The sequence below is a fragment of the Oncorhynchus nerka genome, linkage group LG3, assembly GCF_034236695.1.
Source record: "Oncorhynchus nerka isolate Pitt River linkage group LG3, Oner_Uvic_2.0, whole genome shotgun sequence".
In the NCBI taxonomy this organism is placed as follows: domain Eukaryota; kingdom Metazoa; phylum Chordata; class Actinopteri; order Salmoniformes; family Salmonidae; genus Oncorhynchus; species Oncorhynchus nerka.
The window spans coordinates 12,793,523-12,806,221 of record NC_088398.1 but is presented as its reverse complement, the minus strand read 5'-3'; the positions used below and the strand labels follow the sequence as shown (position 1 = coordinate 12,806,221).

The following is a 12,699-nucleotide window of genomic DNA, read 5'->3' as shown; positions in this document are numbered from 1 at the left end:
TCTTGGGCCCTTGAACTAGAATCTCTGTTTTGTCAGAGAAAAAAAAAAAAAAGATTGACGCCTTCAGATGACCTGGCCTCCACAATCACCTGACCTCAACCCAAATGAGATGGTTTGGGATGAGTTGGACCGCAAAGTGAAGGAAAAGAAGACAACAAGTGCTCAGCATGTGGGAACTCCTTCAAGACTGTTGGAAAATAATTCCAGGTGAAGCTGGTTGAGAGAATGCCAAGAGTGTACAAAGCTGTCATCAAGGCAAAGGGTGGTTACTAAAATATATTTTGATTTGTGGTAAAAAAAAAAAAAAAGGTAAATACATGTTATTTCATAGTGTTGATGTCTTCACTATTATTCTACAATGTAGAAACTAGTACAAATGAAAAAAAAACTTGAAGTAGTAGGTGTGTCCAAATATATATATCAAGACTCGGTATATATACAGTATATATACAGTATACATATATACATGTATATACATGTATATACATATATATACAGTCGTGGCCAAAAGTTTTGAGAATGACACAAATATGAATTTGCAGTCTGCTGCCTCAGTTTGTATGATGGCAATTTGCATATACTCCAGAATGTTGTGAAGAGTGATCAGATGAATTGCAACTAATTGCCAAGTTCCTCTTTGCCATGCAAATGAACTGAATCCCTCAAAAACATTTCCACTGCATTTCAGCCCTGCCACAAAAGGACCAGCTGACTATATGTCAGTGATTATTTCGTTAATGCAGATGTGAGTGTTGATGAGGACAAGGCTGGAGATCACTCTGTCATGCTGATTGAGTTGAGGAGGGTGGTGCTTGGAATCACTGTTCTTCCTCAGTCAAACATGGTTACCTGCAAGGAAACACGTGCCGTCATCATTGCTTTGCACAAAAAAAGGCTTCACAGGCAAGGCAAGGACATTGCTGCCAGTAAGATAGCACCTAAATCACTTCAAGGAGACCGCTTGAGACCGCTTCAATTGTTGTGAACAAGGCTTCAGGGCGCCCAAGAAAGTCCAGCAAGCACCAGGACCATCACCTAAAGTTGATTCAGCTGCGGGATCGGGGCACCACCAGTACAGAGCTTGCTCAGTAATGGCAGCAGGCAGGTGTGAGTGCATCTGCACGCACAGTGAGGCGAAGACTTTTGGAGGATGGCTTGGCGTCAAGAAGGGCAGCAAAGAAGCCACCTTTCTCCAGGAAAAACATCAGTGACAGACTGATATTCTGCAAAAGGAACGGGGATTGGACTGCTGAGGACTGGGGTAAAGTAATTTTCTCTGATGAATCCCCATTCCGATTGTTTGGGGAATCTGGAAAAAAGCTTGTCCGGAGAAGACAAGGTGAGCGCTACCATCAGTCCTGTGTCATGCCAACAGTAAAGCATCCTGAGACCATTCATGTTTGGGGTTGCTTCTCAGCCAAGGGAGTGGGCTCACTCACAACTTTGCCTAAGAACACAGCCATGAATAAGGAATGGTACCAACACATCCTCCGAGAGCAACTTCTCCCAACCACCCAGGAACAGTTTGGTGACAAACAATGCCTTTTCCAGCATGATGGAGCACCTTGCCATAAGGAAAAAGTGATAATTAAGTGGCTCGGGGAACAAAACATTGATATTTTGGGTCGATGTCCAGGAAACTCCCAGACCTTAATCCCATTGAGAACTTGTGGTCAATCCTCAAGAGGCGCGTGGACAAACAAAAACCCACAAATTCTGACAAACTCTAAGCATTGATTATGCAAGGGCTGCCATCAGTGGATGTGGCCCAGAAGTTAATTGACAGTATGCCAGGGCGGATTGCAGAGGTCTTGAAAAAGAAGGGTCAACATTGCAAATATTGACTCTGTGCATCAACTTCATGTAATTGTCAATAAAAGCCTTTGACAATTATGAAATGCTTGTAATTATACTTCATTATTCCACAGTAATATCTGCCAAAAATATCTAAAGACACTGAAGCAGCAAACTTTGTGAAAATTAATATTTGTGTCATTCTCAAAACATTTGGCCACAACTGTGTATATATATATATATCTAGAGAGGGCAAAATGATATATATATATATAGGGCAGGGCTGCTCTGTGTGTCCTAATTTTGCCCTCTCTCGATTCTATATTATCTCTATTCTATTTATTTATTACTCCACCTGGATTCGGTCTGATGTTGCAAAATTTGAACTTGTGTTTTTTACATTGGATAAAAATATAGACTCAGAGCTACAAAATGTTATATCATATACTGCATTTGAGGAACAATGGGAAAGTAATTCTGCTTTGAAAGTTGATCAACTTATAAACTCACTTTTGAGAAAATCGCCTTGGAATGTCTTGGTATCTAGTGAAAAGCTCCTCTTTGTCTACACCCATTCAGCATCGTTCACACCCTCTTAAGCTTTAGCTCCACCCATCTTGTTTCACTCTCGGAGCGTACACTTGACAGTCAGGCTGATGATTTGTTTTACCTCTGGATAACATGAAAACAGCCTAACCAGCTCATCTGGCAACAATTGTATTAGGCTTTCTTGCAGACCTTTACTGACACTGGCCATATTGAACTGGTGTTGTACACACGTCACGTAACGTTAACGAGCCAGCCAGCTATGGACAGTGCTAACAATTCCACAGTGCTGGGAGCTAACCAACCAGAACTAGAAAAGCAAACAACTCTGGGAAATGAATAATAACGTCAACGCGGGAGCCAGACAGCTAATGTTAGCTAGCTAGCTAACAGTATACTTTAGCCTAAGACATATAGCTAGCAGTGGGTCGGTTTTGTTCGCAGGCCAACTGCTCTAGATGGATCCAAAATAGCTTTCTACTTCCTAGAATTTGCACCACTTTTGGCTCGTGTCCCCATGAGCACCTCCAGACACAGCCTCCCTGTCTACTGCCCTGCCCCCTACAGCACATCATCAGGGTACCATGGGATCTCTGTGGGTCTGACAGGATGCGAGGTGATGGGTGTCCCTGTATCTGTATCTGGTCCTGATACTGTATCTGAGCTCCATATCACTCAGCGTGAACCACTTTAATCTGAGAACTCACTAAAACATTTTAGTTCTGGTCTTTCTCTGAGCCTCTTTGTTGAGATATGTGGTGCATGGCTGGGAAATAGATCTAATTCACACACTCTGGGCAAGCACAAGGGGGGGGAGTAGTGTGTAGCTGGGGGGAGAAGGGGGGGTTGGTTAGCACACAAGCGTGTGTATATATGTGTGTGCGTGCGTGTGAGTGTGGCAGCAGGGTAGTTCCCTGACAAGTGCAGTAACAAAGGCTAATTATCTGCAACATTTAAAGCCTCATTGCGTGTGACAAGCTTTCCCTGTCGTCTCCAGCAGGAGAAGTAACATGATTCAACCCCAAAATAGACTACTTCTACACAACGGCCTGGAACACAACGTGTGAAATCTGATTGCAACGCCTTAAATAATACAGGGAGGGAATATAGCCGTAATGTCTTGTTCTTCAGCGCTCACTTTCTCTATTTCTCTATCACACAAACACTCACACACTTTCTCTATCACAAACAAACACTCACACAAACACTCACACACTTTCTCTATCACACAAACACTCACACACTTTCTCTATCACACAAAAACACTCACACACTTTCTCTATCACACAAACACTCACACACTTTCTCTATCACACAAACACTCACACACTTTTCTCACACAAACACTATCACACAAACACTCACACACTTTCTCTATCACACAAACACTCACACACTTTCTCTATCACACAAACACTCACACACTTTCTCTATCACACAAACACTCACACACTTTCTCTATCACACAAACACTCACACACTTTCTCTATCACACAAACACTCACACACTCACACAAACACTCACACACTTTCTCTATCACACACTTTCTCTATCACACAAACACTCACACACTTCACACACTTTCTCTATCACACAAACACTCACACTATCACACAAACACTCACACACTTTCTCTATCACACAAACACTCACACACTTTCTCTATCACACAAACACTCACACACTTTCTCTATCACACAAACACTCACACACTTTCTCTATCACAAAAACACTCACACACTTTCTCTATCACACAAACACTCACACACTTTCTCTGTCACACAAACACTCACACACTTTCTCTATCACACAAAAGCTGACACACCGCCAGACAGGCACTCACACTCTGATAGGCAAAATACACACATTTACCGTACATATGCTACACTGAAACACATATACACACTTCCTATCTCTCTCTTTCGCCGCAGATTTCCCATATTAAGTAATTGCTGAGTCACTGTTATTGTCTCAATGCTGTCAAACAGCTGATTTTGCAGTTAGTCCTGATACCGTATCAGTGTAATGTATTCTGATACTGCTGGGGTTAGAACGTTGTTTTTGTCTGAAACCATAGTGTCTGTCAGGCTGTGAGGTCATGAACTTATGAGGTCATGCAGTGAAGTTGTACTAATGTTGGCACATTGTGTTGCTCAGTCTTTTTCATCTCTTTGAGTGACAGTAATACCACATTGTAGGGGAAAGTGGGGTAAATGGAGATGTTTACATTCAGCATCGCTCCATCAATTTCAGGATGTTGTGTATCCCTGGAAATAATCAGAATTCATTTAAACATTACAGCTTTGAAAACATAGCTTGTCCAAAGAAAGTGGTCTCTTGGCACAACTTAGCCCAGGTATGGGGATGGTTGAGCATAGCCACAGGTTAAATTAAGCCGCATACACATTTCTGGACTGAACAAAATATTACCACTACCTTTTTAAAACCATTTATTTTATTTTTATTTCACCTTTATTTAACCAGGTAGGCTAGTTGAGAACAAGTTCTCATTTGCAACTGTGACCTGGCCAAGATAAAGCAAAGCAGTTTGACACATACAACAACACACAGTTGCACATGGAATAAACAAACATACAATCAATAATACAGGATAAAAACCTATATACAGCATGTGCAAATGAGGTAGGATAAGGGAGGTAAGGCAATAAATAGGCCATGGTGGCAAAGTAATTACAATATAGCAATAAAACACTGGAATGGTAGATGTGCAGAAGATGAATGTGCAAGTTGAGATACTGGGGCGCAAAGGAGCAAGATAAATAAATACAGTATGGGGATGAGGAAGATTGGATGGGCTATTTACAGATGAGCTATGTACAGGTGCAGTGATCTGTGAGATGCTCTGACAGCTGGTGCTTAAAGCTAGTGAGGGAGGTAAGAGTCTCCAGCTTCAGAGATTTTTTCACATTCCAGTCATTGGCAGCAGAGAACTGGAAGGAGAGGCGGCCAAAGGGGAATTGGCTTTGGGGGTGACCAGTGAGATATACCTGCGGGAGCGAGTGCTACGAGTAGGTGCTGCTATGGTGACCAGTGAGCTGAGATAAAGCGGGGCTTTGCCTAGCAGAGACTTGTAGATGACCTGGAGCCAGTGGGTTTGGTGACGAGTATGAAGCGAGGGCCAGCCAACGAGATCATACAGGTCGCAGTGGTGGGTAGTATATGGGGCTTTGGTGACAAAACGGATGGCACTGTGATAGACTGCATCCAATTTGTTGAGTAGAGTGTTGGAGGCTATTTTGTAAATCACATCGCTGAAGTCGAGGATCTGTAGGATGGTCAGTTTTACAAGGGTATGTTTGGCAGCATGAGTGAAGGATGCTTTGTTGCGAAATAGGAAGCCGATTCTAGATTTAATTTTGGATTGGAGATGTTTAATGTGAGTCTGGAAGGAGAGTTTACAGTCTATCCAGACACCTAGGTATTTGTAGTTGTCCACATATTCTAAGTCAGAACCGTCTAGAGTAGTGATGCTGGACGGGCGGGCAGGTGTGGGCAGCGATCGGTTGAAGAGCATGCATTTAGTTTTACTTGCATTTAAGAGCAGTTGGAGGCCACGGAAGGAGAGTTGTATGGCATTGAAGCTCATCTGGAGGTTAGTTAACAGTGTCCAAAGAAGGGCCAGAAGTATACAGAATGGTGTCGTCTGCGTAAAGGTGGATCAAAGAATCACCAGCAGCGAGAGCAACATCATTGATGTATACAGAGAAGAGAGTCGGCCCGAGAATTGAACCCTGTGGCACCCCCATAGAGACTGCCAGAGGTCCGGACAACAGGCCCTCCGATTTGACATACTGAACTCTATCGGAGAAGTAATTGGTAAACCAAGCGAGGCAATCATTTGAGAAACCAAGGCTGTTGAGTCTGCCAATAAGAATGTTGTGATTGACAGGGTCGAAAGCTTTAGCCAGGTCGATGAATACGGCCGCACAGTAATGTCTCTCATCGATGGCGGTTATGATATCGTTTAGGACCTTGAGCGTGGCTGAGGTGCACCCATGACCAGCTCTGAAACCAGATTGCATAGCGGAGAAGGTACGGTGAGAATGGTCGGTAATCTGTTTGTTAACTTGGCTTTCAAAGACCTTAGAAAGGCAGGGTAGAATAGAAATCTTTAGCAGTTAGGCAGTCTGTAGCAGTTTGGGTCTACAGTGTCTCCCCCTTTGAAGAGGGGGATGACCGCGGCAGCTTTCCAATCTATGGGAATCTTAGACAATACAAAAGAGAGGTTGAACAGGCTAGTAATAGGGCTTTCAATAATTTCGGCAGATAATTGTAGAAAGAGAGGTTCCAGATTGTCTAGTCCGGCTGATTTGTTGGGGTCCAGATTTTGTATCTCTTTCAGAACATCAGCTATCTGGATTTGGGTGAAGGTGAAGTGGGGGAGGTTTGGGCGAGTTGTAGTGGGGAGAGCAAGGCTGTTGACCCGGGGAAGGGGTAGCCAGGTGGAAATGGCCAGCCGTAGAAAAATGCTTATTGAAATTCTCAATTATTGTGGATTTATCGGTAGTGACAGTGTTTCCTAGCCTCACTGCAGTGGGCAGCTGGGAGGAGGTGCTCTTATTCTTCATGGATTTTACAGTGTCCCAGAACTTTTTTGAGTTTGTAATACAGGATGCAAATTTCTGTTTGAAAAAGCTAGCCTTAGCTTTCCTAACTGCCTGTGTATATTGCTTCCTAACTTCCCTAAAAAGTTGCATTTCACGGGGGCTATTCGATGCTAATGCAGAACGCCACAGGATGTTTTTGAGCTGGACACAGGGCAGACAGGTCTGGAATGAACCAAGGACTATATCTATTCCTAGTTCTACATTTTTGAATGGGGCATGCTTATTTAAGATGGTGAGGAAGGCACTTTTAAAGAATAACCAGGCATCCTCTACTGACGGGATGAGGTCAATGTCATCTTTATTTCCCAAACACAATTCAACATAATCACTATCACTTTTATGTCTTTTAGTCATTTGAAACTTATTTTAGCACAGGCGTAACATCTAACAAGCATGACTGCTATGGTTTAGATACATTCATCATGAAACCTCTAACACAATAAATTCATTTGACTTTTTGGACCTAACTTTTTGGACCTAATCACTTTTTCAATGTGAGCTCTTCCTTCACAGACTCCATGACATGATGACCTCATCCTAAATATTTGGTCAGATGATTCATTTTGTGTATGGTTTCCTAGAATCAAGGGTGGCTCAACTTATCCCTTAGGCTCAACTTCCTCCAGTCTCCCCTATGGTTTCACTATATTATTTCATTTCTGTGGGTTGATGGGTTGGTGGTTTGGCAGAAACTTGTGGAATAGAGTTGACGCTGACAGGCAAATCAGTAGTAATGAGAGATTTCTTGGCTCATGAGGTCCTCTTTTGCATAAACATATTTCCATTTGCTATGGAAATTCATAACAAATATTATCGCCACATGAAAAGAAGGGTAAATTGTGAAAGTTGCCAGGAGAATATGATATTCAGCAGCACTAATCCCACTCTCCTTTTGTTTACTGTCTGGCTTATTTGATTTGTATGTGATATGACTTAATTTGATTTAGTATCCAGTGCAATTCCCTTTCATATTTATGTGATTATGTCCAAGCACAAAGCTCCTATTATGCAGTAAATTATGCTTGATGGAATAAAGGACCATCACTTGGCCATCTGTAGCATTCCCCACTGTGTGATGTGGGTATTAGGAAGAGAAGATGAGACATTTCCTATTCCATGCACTACCCACCACACACATGCACACGGACACATGGACACGACACACACACACGCACACACACACACGCAAATATTTATATCGCTGGATTTACACTTGCAACCCTTGACAGGAGAGGCAGGTGCCATGTCATCTCCCGTTGTTCTCAGACATGGATGGACGTGGAATACTGACTTGTATTGCACCTGATCTGGCTGCACAGAAACACACATACACACACACGCTCATGCTGGCACGGAGACACACACACACATGCAAGCAGGCACACGCACACATGCAGGCACGCACGCTTACACAAACACAGACCCACACCGTGTCCCCTACGTCACCGCAATGTGTTGAAAAAGCTACACAGAGGTTGTTTTAGGGCCAGCCGGGGCTGTGTGATTCAGACCAAGTGCTACAGACCAACCACCAAAGCAATTCATCTGTTTGTCATTAACGGCCAATAAAAGTGTTTGTTAAACCACTTCTGCAATTTGCTTGTGTGGCAAGAAGACGATAATCTGGGTTACAGATGTCACCAATTAGGGTTATATTTAACACTGCATCCATTCCAACCAACACAGACACAGGAAGGGCCATGGTGGCAGCACTGCGTATTGTCTGTGTGGGATAATTGCTCGCTTTCATACGATGTGACTGCGCCACTGGGCATCACTCACAGAAAGGCTCTGCAAGTCATCACACCATTCAGGGAGGAAGAGGAGAGGAGGAGAGAGAAAATTATGTTTAGGGCTACTTAATACATGTTTGCTTCTTTGCACATATAATCAATCTATAAGCCTAATGAAGGAGATGTGAAATTAAACACTTTCTTTCCTCGGAAGGTGGAGGATCTGATGTGACGTGCTAAACATGGAGAAAGGCCAGTGTGGTGTGGGTGGGGAGGACCCGAGAGATAGGGAGGGAAAGGGGGGGTGGGGTACAGTGAGACAGACAGAGAGAGAGATGGTGTCAGGAAGAGAAAGACAGAGACAGAGTTAAAGACAGGACAGAGAAGGATATATGGGCAAAGGATGAGAGAAAGAGAGATGGAGAAAGAGGGTGAGATAGAGTGAGACAGGAAGAAATAGAACGATGGACAGATAGACAGAGATGGAGAGAGGAGTAAAAGGAGAGTGACAGAGAGGTGGAGAGCAAGAGGCAGAAGCAGAGGGAGAGACAGAGGTCTAGTTCCCTCCCAGTGCATCCTATTCCTTTCAGAGCACAGGTATGTGTATCCTATCCTCATATAAACATTAGGACCAATGCTGGGAAACAGACAAAAGGAAACAGAAAACATTTCATACGGACAGATAGACAGGCAGGTAGGCAGGCAGACATGTCGCACCAGACTGCCCTCCTAGCTCCTCCCCCACTCTATCAATTTCCTCCCACGTTTAGTCTCCTAATTGAAATGAAGTGCAGCTAAGCACGAAGTGATGTCTGTGAGGGGAGGAGCTCTAAAACAACAGACCAGACCGAGAGAGAGCCTTTTAGGGAGAGAGGAGAACTCATTCACCACCAGGCCTGTTTAATCATCTTACTAAGAGACCGAAGTGTGACTGACTGACTTTCTGAGACTTGTTCTTTTTCATTCTATTACTGGTGTCTTTTCAGTTGTACTTTTGTTGAAATGGTTAAGCTCCAACATAGGAAGAGGTGAAAATGCGTTCTCTTGTTTTCTGAGAGGCTTTTCACTTTGCAATTAGAGGTTGAGAAGAGACAGATACTTTAATGACTCATTCCAAGATTTCCTTTGTTCCTCTACAGTTATCTATTGTTTCAGTACTACTTACCATTAAATCGTCATTCACAGATCAGTGAAGAAAAATATATTCTTGTAAGAAAACCAATGTTCAATGGGTGCATACTGTTCTTGTTCTCTGTGTGTGTGTGTGTGTGTGTGTGTGTGTGTGTGTGTGTGTGTGTGTGTGTGTGTGTGTGTGTGTGTGTGTGTGTGTGTGTGTGTGTGTGTGTGTGTGTGTGTGTGTGTGTGTGTGTGTGTGTGTGTGTGTGTGTGCATTTATGCAGTGGTGTATGTGTTTACCCGTGCGAGTTGAGGCAGGCGTATTTCCGTTCATTTGTTTCTCTGCTGATGAGAAAGGTTTGGCATTTAATACAGTAAACACATTCATCACCATAGACAGATAATTATCTCCATAATGTGGAAGCCTTCGCAGGCCTCCCTGGGTTGTTGTCATAGTCATCAGTGGATGTGCTGTAGACAGAGATGTGTTTTGCCTTTTGTTGCTTTCTGTTTGTTTGTTCAAATAACCTTGCTAGCTCTGGGGGGCACTGCAGATCTTTATTTTAGAGAGAGAAGGATGGAGGGATAGATGGATGGAGGAGAAGAAGAAACGGGTGGCACATCAAAAAGGAAGCCGATAAAAGAAACCACTCAGGAGAAACGCTAGTCGGTCATGGTGCTTAGGTCCTCTGTCTGACTCTGTCTGGCTCTGGACGCTTTTTTCCTTGCACCCAGTTTTTCTCTCCTCCTTCTTTGCTCTTTCTGCTGTCGCGTTCTGTCTTTGCTGCTTCCTGTTTTCCCCTTACTTTCTCTTCTTCTCTCTCTCTCTCTCTCTCTCTCTCTCTCTCTCTCTCTCTCTCTCTCTCTCTCTCTCTTTGTCCCAGTCCTTGCTGCACCTGTTTTCTTTTCTCCGCCCTCCTCCCCTTCTTTTCTCTTGGGTGCAGTTTTTTGATTTCTGCAATCCTGGAAACTGAAAGCTAAAAGGCTAAATGCTGTTGATATTCAATGATTACATGCTCACCTCCCCTCTTTTCGAGTGGGGTGATAAAACGTTACGCTCTTAAATTTCCCAGCTCATAGAATAATGCGATGGCACAACAGTACTTGATTGTATGCAATTTACATTTTCCTGTGATTTATATATTGCATATTCTCTCATTTAGTTTGTTGTGCCCGTTGTGGCTTCCCTAATCAGTGTGTAATCCTGGAGCTGATGATGAGGGAGGAAGAGGGGATGTGAACAGAAGAATACTTCCTTATCTATCTCGCATCCCAACTCTATCATTTTCTCATCAGTGTGTTGTGTGCTGTGTGACTATGACAGAGAAGTGGAGGCAGCTGAGAGAAGTGAAAGGAGGGAGTCTCTCCCCTAGCTCTGTCTCTGTGATTGTGGCATTGTTCTAGTGTGTGTGTCTATGTGTGTTGAGGCTGGCCTGCCTCCTCTCAGCATCAGACAGCTAGCTATCCTCTGGGACGTGTAGACTGTGGTTTCCTGGTTGGGTTAGTCAGCTAGCTAATGCAACACCTTTGTTCTCCTAATTGCCTGCTGTGTCTGCCTCGGGGCGGAAATTAAATTGCATGAATTATTCCAGTACGTTGGAATACTACAATTATGAAGTCGGTTTAACACGTTTTGCACTATATCATAGTTCCACCGTAAGTCATCATAACTTATGCACATGCAACTTCGATTATTTCTTCCATCACCATTTCTGAATGAAATTGGTGACATTTTCCTTACTGACAACATGGTGTCCAAATCTTGAAGGGCACGGATGTATGTGAATCTCTGAATCTCTGTCCTCTTTGGTCCTGCCTTGGTTTGTTCACCATTCCTGTGGAATAGATTGTGTGTTAATAGCCTGCTGTACATCTGTCTGCTGGCTTCTCAAACACACAATCATTAAAAAGAAGAGGGGGGTAGTAAGAGGAGCACTGGGAGGCAGCACAGGAGGTGCTCCCGGTGCATGCTGTGTGTGTATGTGTGTACGTGTGTGTTTGTGTGTGAGGGACAGGTGGTGATGTATAAAGAGACCAGCAGCTCTTTCTTTCTTTCTTGCTCCTGTTCTGTTGAAGCCACATCCATTTCATTAGTGTCAGGCTCGTCTGGTAAAACGCTGCTAAATCCGGCTCTCTGGACACCTTGGACTGAAGGTTACTCTAGGTCGGAGGAGTGTTTAAACAGGGCAGGAAGGGAGCATGTGTGCGGATTCATAAGAATGCAACCCACTAAATGTACTGCTCCAATGTTTCCCTTCCCAGGATCAAAATGATATGCTCAGAAGGCCCAAGTGTGCTCATTGGGTGTGGGGACTGGTGGGTACTTGCATGGGGTGTGGGGACTGGTGGGTACTTGCATGGGGTGTGGGGACTGGTGGGTACTTGCATGGGGTGTGGGGACTGGTGGGTACATGCCTGGGGTGTGGGGACTGGTGGGTACATGCATGGGGTGTGGGGACTGGTGGGTACTTGCATGGGGTGTGGGGACTGGTGGGTACTTGCATGGGGTGTGGGGACTGGTGGGTACTTGCATGGGGTGTGGGGACTGGTGGGTACTTGCATGGGGTGTGGGGACTGGTGGGTACATGCCTGGGGTGTGGGGACTGGTGGGTACATGCATGGGGTGTTGGGACTGGTGGGTACATGCATGGGGTGTTGGGACTGGTGGGTACATGCCTGGGGTGTGGGGACTGGTGGGTACATGCCTGGGGTGTGGGGACTGGTGGGTACATGCATGGGGTGTTGGGACTGGTGGGTACATGCATGGGGTGTTGGGACTGGTGGGTACATGCATGGGGTGTTGGGACTGGTGGGTACATGCCTGGGGTGTGGGGACTGGTGGGTACATGCCTGGGGTGTGGGGACTGGTGGGTACATGCAT

General features: G+C 44.4%; 1 protein-coding gene across 1 annotated transcript; it reads right to left on the bottom strand.

Annotated features, from left to right (window-relative positions):
- Positions 1–12,096: 12,096 nt before the first annotated feature.
- Positions 12,097–12,699, bottom strand: LOC115142171 (uncharacterized). Its single transcript, XM_029681633.1, has one exon. It carries the CDS (start codon positions 12,697–12,699, stop codon positions 12,097–12,099), a length of 603 nt encoding a protein of 200 aa, XP_029537493.1.